This window comes from Lissotriton vulgaris, chromosome 1_1, assembly GCF_964263255.1.
Source record: "Lissotriton vulgaris chromosome 1_1, aLisVul1.2, whole genome shotgun sequence".
Lineage (NCBI taxonomy): Eukaryota > Metazoa > Chordata > Amphibia > Caudata > Salamandridae > Lissotriton > Lissotriton vulgaris.
In genome coordinates, this window is record NC_141685.1 from 913,639,982 (window position 1) to 913,657,376 (window position 17,395).

Genomic DNA, 17,395 nt, shown 5'->3' on the forward strand with positions numbered 1-17,395 from the left:
AAGTATGTTAGGAGAGAGTCAGACTTCCAAAAGTGTAAATAAGTCACTACTTTTGACAAACAAGGATGCCCTTGTACTCAAACCACTGTATCTGAGAAAAAGGTGGTGTAAGGCAGCTGTACTGAAAGAGCTTGGAGTTCACTCACATGACAAGCCAAAGCTACTACAACCAGGAACACAGTCTTCAGAGTCAAAAGCAGTGCTTAATTTGAGCCGGTGCTTTCTGGTGCCAAGCACCAGCACTTAATTGGTTTCCGGTGCTCGGCACAGCACCTAATTGTCAACACCACACTTAGGGCAGTCTGCCACATGGTGGCGAAGCTCATGTAATTTAGAGATGAGCAGTATAACAGTTGTTTAGGAAAACAATATACATACAAAAATGGCTAATACTTGCCTCCCCAGCCATTCCTTTAGCTCCGGTGACCTGGAACAATCTGAACTGTGTCATTTACATGTGAGAGAGGTGGTTAGTAGTTGTTGTGGCACCAATGTCAAGGGTGATGGGTGGTGCAAGCTGCAGTGGCCTCCTGGTCAGAGCCCTATCACTTAATATTTTACAAATTAAGCACTAAGATGTAGTTGATAGTTTAGCATTGTTTCGAAGAGACTACAAATGAGGAAAGTGAGGATCAACCTGTGATCCCACTGTGAAATCAGAAAGAGTCTGATGGGAAACACGAGTCAAATCTTTTAGAAACCTTATCACAACAGTTAATTTGAACAAGGACAGTTGGTCTAGAAAAGCTGAAAAGGGCTGACTAATAATACCATTATTGATGGTGCCCTCTCCAAGTCCTTGCTGGGCTAGAGATAAAACAAGATACACATTCAACAGTTTGGCCTAGAATAGGTCTCTATTGAGAGTGCCACACCAGGCCACAAATGGTTCCCAGTGCCTGGTGTAGACAAACTTTGTAGAATGGTGCCTGGCAGCAAAGGATGACATCCACAACTTTGTAAGATCGAATGCAGTCATCTGCTGTAGCTCAACCTCCATGCATGGAGGTGCGATTTCGCAGGTTCAGGTGTACTACCCTGCCCCACTGCTGCAACAGCAGATCCTCCTGAAGCAACAGACTAATTAGAGAAGAGATATTTATGGTCAAAGGTTACGTGTACCAGACTCGTCTTGAGCAATATGGAATGACTAGGATGACTTGTGTCTTGTCATTCCTTATCTTCTTCAGATTTCTGGATTGGAGAAGCAGTGTTGGATCGCATACAGGAGTCCCGTGTTCAACTCTATCAGGAATCTATCTAAGAGAGAGAGAGCATTCTTGAGACTGCCAGCATGCAAAAGCTTTGACATTGAGTGCTCTCGGTGGTAGCAAAAAGATCCAAGCAGATTTCTCCCCATTGCTGAAAAACTCCTCAGGCTGTTACTGCCATATGTAATACATCAGGTGCCGCTGGCTGTGTGCATCGCAAAGATCCTGCCAGGTCGTTTATGACTAGGGAAATGCCCTGAAGCTCCAGAGAGGAAGTGCCTCTCGGCACAGGACCCTACCCCGCCCGCTTTTTGCAGTACCACATGACGACGATTGCCACTGAGTACCTGAACCAATCTTCCTTTGATGGACAGTAGGAAGGCTTTTAGCACCAGCTGAATGGTCCAAAACTTCAACAGGTTGATATGGAGCTTTGGAAGAGGACAAAGTTCTCTTGCACAGTTGAAAAAAAGATTAATTTCAAGAAAGAAAACGTTGGGAGCAGGCTCTGGATCCACGTGCAAAGGGAAGAAAAGAAAGGAACTGGCGTTGACACTCAGGGGTGGTGCTTATAAGGAGCTCCATCGTCTCTTGCGGGCGGATTAGAGTCAATGCGGATCCACACAGCGCAACCTAACTGTGCACAGTACCAAAGCGGTTTAAATCTTAAATATCCGGTCTGGTGCCTGGGGATATTTTAAAGGTGAGGAATCTGTAATTAGAAGTATCAATTACAATTAAGAGCTATGAAAGACTCTTGGGGACTGCAAGATTTAAGCATGTGATCTTACAGAACATCCAAAGACAGAGAAGAAACATCTATGGAAGACCCAATGCGGGAGCCAGACTTGCTGGGTACTTGTAATTCGAGCTGTGCACCTTATTTTACCCCATACAACTGCAAGCATGCATCATTCTAAAACCAACATGGCAGAAGAATACAAAATGTTAACCTAAAAAAAATTGATCAGTGTTACCTGTCCTTTTTGATTGAAACCTTATCTTAGAACCAGGCTCTCTCGCCGAAACTGCTCCTCCAATCTTCTTCCCTTTCTTTCAGAACTTAGTTTCACCTATGTCTTTCTCTTTATCAACATTACTTCACAAATTCATTAATAAAACTGGATCTCTGTTTTGAATCATGAAGACATTGCACATAGCCTACCACTTTTAAGGCTCTAACCATTATTTGCAGAGCCCTTTTTGATCCGACAACACACATTACATCCTTTACTGTGTTTTCACAAATCTTGCCTAAAAGACACAGCCTATGCTAATCTTAGTGTATGCATGTTTACTCACTGACAAAAGAATGTTCCATGATCTAACAAAACATCAAGAAACAGCCCTCAAAAAGCACAATTAAACTTGAAAGAAAACGCTTTATTTCAAATCTGTTTATGCAAGAGCCACTCTATACTATAGATTTATTGATTCATTCCATCCTTATTTTGACCAAAACCCCTCCACTCTCGGGTAAGTCATCAGTCATGCAGAACCTTGTTTTCCTTTCTCCTTCTCTGCCCTAGATAGGCTGCTACCCGCAGCACTGATCTCTAAGCAGCCTTCTTAATCAAAAAACAAAAATAGTCGATTAATAAATTCGCTGTAAGGTAATACTAAAGTCACTTCAATCTGTACAGATACAGCCTAGGCACTTCTGTGAGCACACAGACATTTATTTACCTCGCAGATCTGTTGAGCAAAGAGTAGGATCTGTGCCAAGCCGACCTTGTGTTTGGGCAGGTAGTCCCGAAGACTCCCCAAGGGTACATATTCCATGATGAGCTGAACAATCTTCTCTCCTGAAGCAAGAGTGCACCAGATTCAGAAATGACAAGCTTTCTGGCAAACTAGCAAAGCATTAAGAAGTACATGAGTTGTTATATTATATGACAACAGCTGAAACCAATTGGGCGATACAGCATCACCTCCCACAACTTTAATGCCACAAACTACCTTAAAATATTCCATTTATTTTTTTAACATTGATTCTTTAAAATTCTTTACCACTATCACCAGTGGGGTCATAAGACACTTTCCTTTGCATATCGGCACCACCATTCTTTGAACCTGTTGCCTTCTATGACTGGAAATGACTACAGCTCTCCAACGTTGAGATCTTTCATAGAATCACATGCTTGCATCATTCCTTGTAGTCGTAGAGAGATCCCCCACAGAAATTATAAACAGCAGTGTAAAATAAAAAAAACTCATCCAAAGAAACCTCACCTTAATAGCGGAATAACCTAACTGAGAAGACCCAAACTGCAGCCAAAGAGATGCCAGCTCGCCAGAACACTCCACCTAGAAACCACCAGACTTCAGATTTCTTTAGCACCAGAATGAAAGTACGTACATCACATGAGCATCTGGTTGCATATATACATCTATGAAAGATCCCGATACTACACGAAGGATGAATACTATTTACCCTATAAGCACATGTTTAAGCGTGTAGTGCTGTACATTCACATGCTTAGCATACTCCTGCCATAAAATGTTGATGCTCGGGTCTTTACAAGTTGATTTTTTTAAGAAGTCTGTCGAGTAATGAGTTATGGTGTGACTTCTCAGTATACATCGCACATGGGTATCAACTCCATGTTTTTGCATAGCGAGTGAGACGTATCAACGTAGGCATCGCAAGTCATAGCAACAGAGTTTGGTTGAGGGAAAAAACTGTAAGCTCTACGGTTTGGGTAAGGTGGAAGGACGATAGCACCTTAGGGTGGGTCTTCCATAGTTAAAAACACCCTGCCCATGAGGACCTAGATGAAATATCTTGTGTGAAGGGAGTGCCTGCAGTTCACTAATGCATCTAAAAGGTAATGGCCAAAAAGAAGGCCACCTTCCCGGACAGGAACAGAAATGGTCATAAATGAACAAGTTACTTACCTTCGGTAACGCATTATCTCGTAGGGACTCCATTTAGCTACATTCCTTACCTTTGAATTTCCCAGGCGTCAAGATGGATCCGCAAACTTTGCACCGCCATCGGGTGGCTCCATTCAGCTCTGTGTGTAGTACGACGGCAGCGTCAGTTATGAGGCTACGGTCACTTACATAGGTGCCACCCAGGTGCAGGGACGTCCGTTCTCTACATTTTTTCCTCGCCAGAAGTGCAGAGCCTCAAAGTAACTGATGAAATCATGTGCAAAACTAGGGACCTGAAAGGGGAGTACCCTAGTCCTAACAAAATCAGTCCGCAAAGCGGAGAGACATGGGTGGGCCTGTAAGGAATCTTCAGCTAGACAGAGTCTCTACGAGATAATGTGTTACTGAAGGTAAGTAAGCTGTTCATCCGATAGAGACTTCTAGCTGCAGATTCTTTAACTTTGAATTAGATACCAAAGCCATACCATTCGGGCAGTGATTTGGGGACTAATACCTTACACTAGAAAGTCCTAAAGAACCGAACAAGCAAAATGCCGTCCCTGTGGACCTGACTGTCCAGGAAGTAGTGCATTCCAAACATGTGCAAAGATGCCCACGTTGCTGCCTGACAAATTTCCAGGAGTGGAACACCCTGAGTGACGGCCGTTGTTGCAGCTTAATCCCTCAGTGGGCTCCATCTTAGCCAAGGCATACCAGACATTACCCCAGCGAGAGATGGTACTTTTCTGCACTGCCCGCCCCTTCTTAGCTCACATGTACCCCACAAAACGTGGTCGTCCACCCGGAACGCTTTTGTGCAGTCTAGGTAGAACGACAATGATCTTTTTGGACCCAGACGGTGGAGACGCTCCTATTACTTAAAACAATGCGAGGTACAAAAGAAGGTGGACAGCGTGATACTGACCCAGATGGAATAGGGTCACCACCCACCAGCACGGGTGCGAAGCATGACTTTGTCTGGAAAAGACATCATGTAGTGAGGCGTACTGGATAGCACCTACAACTCGCTCACCCTCTGGGCAGATGTTATCGCCACCAGAAAGGCAGTCTTGATGGTAAGCAGCCGGAGGGGACAGGGGTGCAAAGATTTGAAGGCAGCACACAAGAAAAGTGAGTACAAATTAAGGTCCCACCGCTGCATAACAAGGGTGTGGGCGGAAACAAGTGAGCCAGGCACTTCAAAAACGTATTTACAATTGGAGACCAAAAAAGAGAGGGTTGATCTGGCAGCCGCAAAAAAGCGGATAGAGCAGAAAGATAACCATTAAAAATACCCAACGCAGAGCCCTGCTGGGCAAGGGTAAGAATAAAAAAAAGTGACAGAAGCAGAAAGAGGGTCAATATACCTTTCTGTACAAAATAATACAAATTTCTGCCAACGGCAGACAATTACCGTGTTAGGGGAGGGCCGCCTGGCCACCAAAATAATGTTGCATACTTGAAGAGGAAGATCAAAAGCTATCAACTGTCGCCGCTCAATTTCCATACATGGAGACGCAGAGTTGACAGGTGCGGGTGGTGAACCCTACCCTGCTGCTGTGACAGAAGTTCCTCCGGAAGGGGCAGCCTAATCAGAGGATAGATGCTCACTTGCAGAAGCTCTGGATGCCAGACTCTTCTTGCCCTGTCCAGAGACACAAGAATGACTTGGGTCCAGTTGTTCCTGATCATCTTCAGAACCCTGGGCATGAATGCTATTGCTGAAACTGCGTGTTCTCTTCAAAGGCGAACAGATCTAACCAAGGATCTTCCCACTACTGAAAGAGACCCTGTGCCACTTCCGACTGGAGATGCCATTCGTGATCCGCTAGGCATCGATAGCGGAGTTTGTCCGCCATGGCGTTTAGAGAACCTGCCAGGTGTTGAACCACCAGGGTTGTGCCCTGCTGTTCCAGCCGGGAAATGGCCTTAACAACGAATCAATAGCAACGATTGTACTAAACAACGAATCCTCAACAACGACCTTTACCTGAACCACAACCTCATTAACCACCATTGTACACGATCAACGACCACCTTAACCACTACTGTACATGAAACATGACTTAATAAGCCAGAGGTTAGTGTCAATAATTAAATAATGAATCTTAAATGCAAGTGTAATTATATTAAAATAATTGCAATTAAGAACAGCATGTAAGGTATTTAATTTTATTCAGGCTTTCGATATATATTAGTCTTTGTTTTAATTTACTGTGTTAGGCCAGTAGAGGGCACTGTTGGTTTGTTATTCAAAGATGCGATCTTGATCTGAGCAACTGCGACTGGTTGTCACATTTGAAATGGTGAAAAAATGGAGGTTGGCCGTTTTAAAAATGTTTAAATTAAGTCAAATCATTTTACAAATGAACAAATGATCAACAATGCATTTTGAAAAAATATATATTTTCTGTAAAACGTGCTTTTATACTATAGTTTAAATTAGTGCAGTTTGTGTTATATTAATTTAGTTCGCATTCTAGTCAAAATGAAAAAAAAAATGGATTTAGATTTCATTATTTTTTTGCGTACATTAGTGTCTTTTTCAAAGTTTGTCCGTATTTGTAAAAAACGATTTTCAAGATGATAATTTAAAGAATAAAAACATAAAATTGTTTTATCAAAAAGACATGTTTAATATATTTACATTTTTTGTACCATGTTTCAAACATGCGTTTAAGAGGACGTAGTGGTAGATTCGGGTAATATGGAAATTGATTATTTTTCATGGTTTAGTAAGTCATTGTAAAGAACGTAGTGGTTTGACTTTGGTAGTGGTTTAGCCATCGTGGTTAAGGCATTCGTTGTTAAAGTGGTAGTGCTTTAGTCATACATCTGTTCCAGCAATGTCCAGAGATGCAGGGCCTCTCAACAAAAGGTCCACAACCCAACCCCGCCCTGCTGCTTACAGTACCACATGGCAGTGTTGTTGTCTGTGAATACCTGCACTAACTTCCCCTTGACAGAGGGCAGAAATGCCTTCAATGCCAACCGCTTGACGCTCCAGCAAATGGATACTAAGCCTGACTCCACTGGAGACCAGTGTCCCCTGATCTCCACCTCTCCCAGATGACCACCGCATCCCATAAGGGACGCATCGGTCACAACTGTGAGCTCTGGTTGGAGAAGAGAGAGGGGTCTGCCATTGATCCAATCGCGGTTCGTCAACCACCACTGTAGATCTCTCGCAGTTACCTCTGAGGTCTGGAACATGTCGGTGAGATTTCCTCGATGCTGTGCCCACTGGGACTTTAGGTCCCACTGAAGAGCCTGCATAAGCCACCTGGCATGCTTTACCAACAGGAGGCAGGAGGCCACGAAGCCCAACAGTCTCAAAGTCAGTCTTACCGAAATCCAAGATAGAGGTTGAAACATTGAAATCATAACCTAAATATTCTGGACTTGCTGCTCGGGAAGATTGGCCAGAAACTGCACTGTGTCCAGACAGCCCTGATGAAAGGGAGCATCTGAGAAGGAGTAAGCTGAGACTTTGGCATGTTTATGGAGAACCCCACTGAATGTAGGGGGTCCGCCATAGTCTGAAGGTGGGAGACGACAGCCTATGCGAGGACGCCTTCAACAGCCAGTCATGAAGGTAGGGGAAGACTGACGCCCCTATCCTGCACAGATGAGCTGCGATCACCGCCATCACCTTGGTGAACACCCGAGGGGCACTAGTAAGGCCGAAGGGGAGCATGGTAAACTGAAAGTACTTGCGGCCTACCTTAAACAGCAGGAAATGCCTGTGGCCCGGCAGGATGGGGATGTGAAAACCATCCAGTCTTCCTGGTCTAGGGCGGACAAGAACTGAGCTAGAGTGAACCTCTTGTACTTCTTCTTGAGGAAGAGATTGATGGTCCAAAGAGCTAAATGGGCCACAACCCTTTGTTCTATTTCGGAATAAGATAGTAGCGGTAATAACAGCCACTGCCTACTTCTCAATCCAGGACCCTCTCTATAGCTTCCTTGGCCAAGAGAGCTGTAACTTCCTCTTGAAGCAATTTTAAATGATCCTCCTCCAGCCATTCTTGATTTAGCAGAATGGAAGTAGGAAAAGAAAGGAAAGACAGAGAATAGCCCTCCTGAATGATCTGCAAGACCCACTTGTCAGATGTTATGGGCCTCCAGCGGGGGAGATGATGATGGATTCTCCTGCCAACTGGAGTGGTGTGGTCTTGCAGAGTCAGACTAGGAGTGCTAGAAAGCTGCGGTTGCCGAGGGCAGGGTGGTCTATGACTTCTGGCTTCCATTTCTTGGTCGGAATGAACCACGTCTATGTACAACTTGGGAAGTCTGTGCAGGATGGTGGCTGGGATAGGGCTGAGGCAGCTCAAAACCACTTCCGTTGCCACGAAAGGGGTGGAAGCTAGACTGGTAATGAGGTGTACAAGAGAGAATCTGGCTGTAGCTCGAGAGTCCTTGAACCTCACTATGGCTGAATCTGCTTTCTTCCCAAAAAGACAAGTTCCATCAAACGGCATGTCCATCAAATTTGCCTAAACATCGTCTGAGAAGCCAGTTGTCCTCAGCCAGGCGTGGCGCCTTAAGGCCCACTGTTATTTTATGTTAATTAAATTTATATAAGAGTATGATTACCCTTGGGTGTCCTGGAGCGAAGTTCTGCTTACGCGATAGTCGAAGGGGGTTCAATGAATAAAAAGCCAGGTTTTCTGAACCTTTCTAAAGGAGAGAAGGTCTCCGGCATTTCTCAGAACAAACGGAAGCTCGTTCCAAGCCTTGGACGCGCAGGTAATAAAGATCCTGCTTCCTCAGCTGGATTTCCAAACAATGGGGATCTGGACAATGTTTGCTCCTTTAGACCGCAGGGTCTTGGTCAGGGTATACCATTTGAATTTTTGCCTCAAATGGTCAGGGCCAATACCATTGAGAGCCTTAAATACTACTCATAAGGCCTTAAAAGCGAACCCTTTGCATCACGGGTAGGCAATGTAGCAGATTTAACTCCCTTTTTACCGAAGTAAATTTCGGTATACCTGTCAAAAGCCTGGCGGCTGCATTTTGAGCTATCTGAAGCCTATTACGATGTTGATTTTGTGCATTCAGATAAATGCCATTATAGTAGTCTAAGTGTGACATAACAAGGACTGTGACTACTGTCCTAAAGTTCGTTTGAGAAAGAAAGGGTTTAATTTTCCTCAGAACTCGCTAGATCAAGAAGCAAGAGGAAACTACTGAGCGTATGTGGTCATTAAAAGTCAATCTATTGTCCACAATGACCCCTAAGTTTTTTACTTTCAGGGTTGGAGTAGGCTGATTTCCCAACTCTGAGGGCCACCAATCCGGGGTCCAAATATGCGGGTTGTTACCGAATACAATCACCTCAGTCTTACTGGAGTCCAGCTTTAAACAATTTAAAGTCATCCAACCTACTATGGGTTGCATACAATCATGAAAGCAAGCTCCAACCTCCTTGTCATGACCGTTTTTGATGGATACAACGATCTGAGTATCGTCAGCATATGAGGTTAACTGAAAACCAAAAGATCTAATCAGTACAGCTAACGATATCACATAAATCTTAAAAAGGGTGGGACTCACGGAGGACCCTTGAGGGACCCCACACGGGAGGCTAACTGGCCTAGATTTATGATTATCCAGGTCGACAGTTTGGGTTCTATCGGCTAGGAAGGATTGAAGGAGTTTCCAAGCAACACCACAGACTCTAATCCCAGACAACCGATCCATCAACACCCTATAATGGACTGTGTCGAAAGCTGCTGACAAATCCAACATTATCAAAACAGCCTTCCCACCACAATCAAGAGCCTCCCTTATCTCTTCACATGATTTAATTAGAGCAAATTATGTGCTGTGATTCGCTCTAAAGCCATATTGATTCTTGTCAAAAACATTGTTGTTATTACAGTAAGAACTCAGTTGAATATTCATGGCTTTCTCTATAATTTTTGCGAGCAGCGGAAGCCGAGAAATAGGCCGATAGATGCCAGGATCAAGAGGGTCTAAGGTGTTTTTTTTTTTTTAAAGAGGTAGAATAGATTCCTTTTTCCAATCAATTGGAAAAATCCCAGAAGAAAAAATGTTGTTAATCAGTGGGTATAAACCGGAACTGATGATTTCCGGAAGCAATTTTATTGAAAGTGGACAGGGATCAATGGGGGAGCCTGATCGAGTAGAGCTAAGGAGTTTAACAGATTCTTCCAGCCTAGAGGTAAAAACTGGTCAAAAACTTGTCCGGAATCGGGTTCTTTTTTGATAGAATTCCTAGGAAGTAAACCTACTTTGTACGATTCCGGAGAAAAAGTAGAAAAAATATCTTTAACTTTTTGAAGAAAAAAGGTGGCCAGAGTTTCACACAGTTCTGGACTGCTATCCTTTTTAATGACATTAGGCGGGGTTCAATTTTTCACTGCTTTTAAAAAGCTCTTTAGGGTTTGATCTGTCATGAAGGATTTTACTAGAAAAGAAGCTCTTTTTTGTGTCCAACAAAATCTCTTTATAGACTTTAGACTTTAAGACTATGCTTATAGTTCATTTTGTTAGTGATGTTGTAACCGCTTCTCCAGATTCACTCAAGTTTTTTACAAGCCAGCTTCTGCTGCTTGAGCTTATCAGAGTACCAAGGAGCCGAAAGAAATTGCTCTGCCCTGCGAATGCTCTGCCCTTGTGGCAAATTTTACTGCCTCTCCCCCGTCCTTAACAGCTTGAGAGAGAACAGCTCGGGCCTCCTTTGGGACTTGCGGCAGCACTTGCTCAAGCATCTCCCAAAGGAGTGGGAGAAAAGGCTCAATAAGCAAGCGGTATTCACTGACCTTAATCCCAGGCTGGAGGAAGAAAACATCTACTTCCCAATGGATTCCAGCCTTTTGGATTCCCTATCTGGAGGCGCGGAAGGGAATGCGCTTTGGGATATAGCAAATATTTTATTTATTTATAAATATGATTTTGGAACTCCATGGAGATCCACATATTACAAGAATACAGATTAAACATATAAACATAAGACCACATGTTAACAACCTATTCTACAGTAATATACAAAATGTCATGCCATTCAACTAGTACAATTCTAAGAAACATTTAAAAAAATTAAAAATTCTATTACAGAAGATTTCATTCGGAGGACAAAAGATCGCATCAATCAAAGATCTAGCAGATAAAATACCAAACTGAATACATACGGGCTTTACCCACAGCCGACGATGAGCCATTAGTGCTGGACAAACTAACAAGACATGTATGGAGTCTTGGACTGAACTGTTACAAAAGTTACATATATTGGATATGCCATGCCATTTGGCCAGCAGCTTATTCAATGGAAGTAGATCATGCCTGAGAAGTAGCCAAAAGCGGCGCAAGCCATGGGGTATATTCCAAGAGACATAAGGTTGTATTTGTCTTAACAAACAAGAATCAACAGCTTGGTTTGTCCCCTTTTTTTGTAAAATCAGGTTACGATCCCTTTCATAGCTCAACTTCCAGGTAGCATGTTTTAATGTGAGCTTTAGTTGTTGTGTAGAAAGGTCTAGGAGGGAGACTTCCTCCAGATCCAAGAGTATGAGGGCCTTCCTATAGTTCTTTATAAGCATTGAATACTCTTTTAGTGGGCCCATCAACTCTTTTTTGATTAGGGATCTTAATGTTGCTGGCTTTCCCTTGATCAGACATATTACCCAGCGAATGACTCCTGCCAAACCCTGTGCCCAGCTGCTTCTTAGCCCGAATTCCAAACGAAGGGCAGCTGTACTACAGCTATTATTAGCCGAGATTAAGCTTCTCAAGAGGGATCCCTCAACAGTGTCTAAAAAACCCCATTCAACTAGGTCGATAAACTCTATGCCATAAAGCAGAGTTGGAGGGACTTTTGCCCGGAATGCCTCCAACAGATAACCAAAGTGCCTTTTACCAGTCGATTTGTATAGTGCTCTTAGGCCGTTTCCCTGTGATTTTGCCTTGTGGGTGCTGTTTTCAATATGGGATTTATTACTTAGATTACTATTAACAACCTTGCCCAAAAATACGTAAGATGACACTCTTTCTAATTTTTGACCTCCCAACTCCCAGCTGAAGTTTTCTAACCTCAGTTTTTTTCTCCCCTCCATACACATTACCTTACTTTTAGAGATATTTATTTTCAGGAAATGCTCTTCGGAGAATGTATGTAGTGATTGAAGATGGTTATTGAGTCCTTTTGGGGTGAGGTCTAAAATCAATATATCATCCGCGTACATTAGGCAAGAGATATATGAATCTCCCAAGCGTGGGGCAATGCCTTCACCTGCGGATATAGTATGGGTCACTAACGTAAAGGGAAAATAAGAGGGGGGGGGGTAAAAGACAACCCTGCTTGAGGCCGTTTGCAGATGGAATGAGCTGGGATAAGCCTCTTTCCCCCCCCAATAATACTCTGCACCATGTGTTATCGTGTAAGTCTTGTACCAAACCTAAGAGACCATGGGGCATTCCCAGAGCGTGTAGCTTTCTCCACAGTAATTGTCGGTCGACCTTATCAAAGGCCGTGGAGAAATCTATGAATGCCACATAGACTCTCCCCTTTCTGGCTCCAATATATTTGTCTGTTATTACCTGAAGGGCTGCCAAGTTATCCAGGGTACCGTGATTTTTCCTAAAGCCCGTCTGCTCAAGTGGAAGAACACCTGAGTGCTCCACCCAGATATTTATTCGCTTGAGCAGACATCTTGTGAAAACTTTGCCGATTGCGTCCAGTAATGCAATCTGGCGATAATTTTGAGGGGATAGGCGATCTCCTTTTTTAAACAACGGTACCAGGATACTTCCCTTCCAGGAAGGTAAAACCTTACCTCTTAATAAACAAATATTAAAGACTGGACAGAGTAACTTGCACCATTTAGCCCTGTTCTGTTTTAATACGTTGATGGGCACTTCATCCGGGCCCATGGCCCCGGAATATCGCATTTCACTGATAGACAAATCTATGTCCTTTTCTGTAAATGGTTCTAATGGCACACTCATTTCTTTTCGCCACACTTGAGAGTTCGCCGCATTATTACTTGCATAGAGGTTGGAAACAAAATCCCTCCATATTTGTTCCTCAATAGCAATGGGAGCGGGGCTTGTTCTCATTCCACACCCCTCGCCTATGAGGGACCAAAATTGCCTCATTTCCCCATGGATAGCAGCTTCTCTTATTTTTACCCAAATGCTATCCTCTTTTTCTTTGCGTAGTCTGGACAATAGCCTTCTCCTTTACCTTTTTAGCTTAGTTATTTTTTGTGCTGTATCCGTCGATCTATTTAGGTATTGAGCCCTTACTAGTTTGTTTATTTCTGTATTTAGAGGTCTCAAAGGGCTTGGGGAAATTCTAATAAATTTTTTCCTGTTGAGTTTTTTGTCCCTGCTACCACTGACTTCATAAAAAGGCAAAAATTTTCGATTTCAAAGCCATACCAGGACGGGAACTCAGAAATTGCTGTATCCAGCATTACTTCCAAATTTCCATGCGCCCTCGCGTTCCAGTAGCACCTTCCTGATTTAGAGTTGAAATTTGTTTGGTCATTATTCAGCGACCACTGATCACAACTTGGAGGCTTTACGTTCATCGAGATGGAAAGGATTTTGTGATCGCTTAGCGGTGTATCAATAATATTGAGGTCCTTCAACAACTCGAATGAATGGATCCCCATTATTACATAATCCAAAATCGATTTCCCTCTATAGGATTTATGTGTAAAGTTAGCCGGGGAATCCGAGGGGAGTCTCCCATTTGCTATGATCCCGTCTATTTCTACCAACTCCTTTAGTAATATTTTGCCACGTTTATTTGTTTTTATACTTTCAGGAAACACTGCCCGGGGAATACAGAGGGTTTCGCCTCTAGATTTATCGCTGAATAAGTTTATGCTTAAATTGGAGATCTTGCAATTTAGGTCCCCGACTAAAATTATATCCGTCATCGGATCTTTCTCCCTAATACTCTGGATGTGCAAGAAAACCCTTTTAAGTATTGCATTGAAGCCAACTTCTGGTGGGATGTAAGCATTAATCAGGACCAGACGATTATTAGTTTTTGGATTATCTGACCTAAATATAGTTACTACTTGGAACAGTTTACTGGGGTCCTAGTAATGCCCATAGTTCCAATGTATTTTGTTTGATAAAAGGCAGGCAATCCCCCCACTAGCATGACCTTTTTTGTTCAAAGTGGCACTACCTTCTAAAACGTAATAGTCTTTCCCTATTTGGATTTTATCGGGGCACCATGTCTCTTGGAGGCATATTATATTTGGCTCCAGAGATAAAAGGAAAGCCGATTTCTCCGGACTGTTTTTTAGGCCCGCTGCATTCCAGGATATTATGGATAGTTTTTTGCTAAAGATGCAGATTATTTAAATGTTTATTTGAGGGTTTTTCTGCCAAAACTCGGGGGAGCCAATTCCATTGGACACTTTCGTCTCCAGTATTTGGTTGGTAAGATAACGGGGGGGGCGGGATAGGACACCATACGGGAGTCCTTAGACTTACATATTTTTAACTCTGTAAGTTCGCCTGACTTGTTTATACTCCCTGTTGCTGCTTGCAGCAGGGAAAATGGGGGATTCTGGGAGGGTTTAGATTTAAGGACCTTGGTTTGTCTAATATGCTCCAATACCGGGATTACATCTATCCCTCTGCTCTGCAAATCTTCTGAACGTTGCAGAATTAGATTGGCTACTAACTTAGAGTGGAACCTCACCCTAGTTGTCATCCCCACTTCTGATTTTAATATTTGTACCCTATCCAGATCAGCTGATTGTATTAATTTCAAGTTGGCGGATTCTTGAAAATATTTGAGTAGGAGGGATCTGTTCAAAATGCATTCAGTATCAAAAAGGGGAGAGAATTCTACCCATACAGTATCTATACATTTTTCTTTGGGCTCTGCCAATGTAGCACCTCTCGCAACTATTCCCGAAAAGGATGGTGCCAAGGGGTTAAGTATTGGGACTACTTTACTAGGGGAATTATAATCCTGACCTGGGAATACAGGTTTTTTGGACCCAATTATATCCCTATTAACGGAAACTTGTTGAGAGAGGACATTTGAATCAACTGTTAATAAGGGGGGAGGAAAGGAAATAAGAGATATTGCTGGGGTAGCCAAAGGCGGGGGAGCAATGTTTTCCTTATTGCTCTTAATTTCAGGGTTGTTCTCCTTTTCAGCTACCACCTGAGTTTGAGGAACCTCATTATTTATAGGTGAATTAAGGTGTTTTCTAAAGAGGATTTTCCTCCGCCTATTTTTTTCTATCCGTCTCAGCAGTTTCCTTTTATTTTTTCCATTCTTTTTTGTTTCCTCTAACTTCCCTTTGTTACCATTCTCTTCCGGAGCATCGTCCGCCTCTCTATCTCCTTCACCCAGTTGCTTCTTAAAAATCGGGAAAAGGTCAGTCTCAAATTTTGGAGGAAATTCCTCATGGGATTTTATTTCTAAGTCATTGACTGGAAGGCAATTAAGGGTAGGGGATGCCCGAAGGACACTTATTTTTCCATCTTCATATGCTTCATTTAAGACATTGTTGATTTTAGAGCGCTGGTCTTTTATTTCTGCCCCATTTAATACTAGGGAAGGGGAGGAGTGTACTTTTTGGTCTATATCCTTCTCTTTTTGAGTGCCCAATAAGACTTTTAAAATTTTGGTCACTGTATCTAAAACGCAGTCAGATCCCCCCACAAATTTTTCCAATAGTTGTAAAATGGACGACAATAAGTGTTCTAATATATGGAGGGAATCAGAAATGGGTTTGTCAGTCCCCTGACATTGTAGTGCATTTATCCCAGTCAGATTTAAGTTGGGACTAATGGAAAAATTTGAATGAGAAGATTTGGAAGGGGTACTACTATACAACTGCAAGCCAGCGTGGGTCGATGTTATCGGGGTTTTTAGGTCCATCTCCGCTTTGACGAGGTCATTTTCTATATATCTTTGACATAAGTCTTTATCTAGCAACAATGGGGACAGACCATTATTGAAAGAAACTTTTGTCAAGGATGTATTTAATGTATGATGGGCATCAACTTGAGGGATTTCCCCTATATGCAAGTTATCATCTTCTACGCCATTCTTAGCTTTTATAATTACTTCTGGCACTAATTTGATATTATTTTTCACTGTGGAAAATAGGGGAGGAGAGAAATCACTCTCAACTGTAAGAGGGACTACTTTTGATACAACGGTACTATTAACTACAATTTCCTTTCTATTTTCAGGCAACTCTCTTGGAGTATTGGGTAATATATCCAAGAGAATGGCTCCAGAGTCCTTAAAGTCCACTGATTTGTTATCCGCCATTGCAGCTTTATTCTTACCCCTTTCCCAAAGATTGAAAAGCTGACAAGTGCTTTTCAGATTGGAGGCCTGACCAAGCTTATTTCGGAGGGGGTTCGATCTGGTTTTTGAGCTTGATCTTCCTACCAGTATTCTCTCAGACCTCAATTTCTTTGTCATCATCCCACGCGAATAGTGTCAGTAGAAGACAGAGAAAAGAACTGAAAGAAAAACGTTTGCAAATTCATAAGCCTGAGATGAAATGCTTAACTATTTATCACTAAAGTGTGAGTTTGATGAATTGAATCTAAAGCTAACAGACGGAAACTACAAATCCTAAATGGTTGGCGTCTGCCTTCTGGTACAAATCTCCTGTGCGGCAGGGAGGTCACGAGGCCCTAGTCAGACAACTTGTGGAGGAGCAATTGTTGGGGGACTGGCCTAGCCTAGCCTTCCCGTGCCTCTGAGGGCCTCAGAGGGCCCGCCCTTGTCCCGGGCTTCTCCCGGGCGCTTCCCGCGCGCTCCCGCGCAGCGGGAGTGTAACAAGAGTAATATAGTCAGGGAGGTGAAGGGGGCGTGTCCACCAGGGAGAGCGTCACCAGGTGATTCCGGTGAGTGTATGAGCAGGGACTCTTGGGAAACCGAGTCCTGCTCTCAACGCGCTCGCAGCCCTGTAGTGGAAATGCCCTCTTTAAGTGTAGCCGGTCAGCACAGCACAGTAGCGCGAAGCGGGACCCGCGGAGCGGGTCCGGCGAGATGTAGCGTCTTTCTGTGAGTCTTTCTGAGCCCCAGCGTGTTCACAGAGCAAGGAGAGCCTTCAGTCGCCTCTAACTCCAACAATCCACACAGCAAACAGCAGGTATCCAATGAGAAAACGGACTCCACATTCTTTTGGCAGAATGCAGGGGGGCGTGTCCACCAGGGAGAGCGTCACCAGGTGATTCCGGTGAGTGGATGAGCAGGGACTCTTGGGAAACCGAGTCCTGCTCTCAACGCGCTCGCAGCCCTGTAGTGGAAATGCCCTCTTTAAGTGTAGCCGGTC

At 43.3% G+C, this 17,395-nt stretch overlaps 1 protein-coding gene across 2 annotated transcripts in view; it reads right to left on the reverse strand.

Moving 5' to 3' along the window:
* The window catches only part of TYK2 (tyrosine kinase 2), an 841,948-nt gene that overhangs the window by 87,592 nt on the left and 736,961 nt on the right, over window positions 1–17,395 (reverse strand). For both annotated transcript variants that reach the window (XM_086959057.1, XM_086959053.1), the window contains exon 20: window positions 2,898–3,016. In XM_086959057.1, the coding sequence (XP_086815183.1) occupies window positions 2,898–3,016 (119 nt within the window). The remainder of the gene's footprint in view (window positions 1–2,897; window positions 3,017–17,395) is intronic.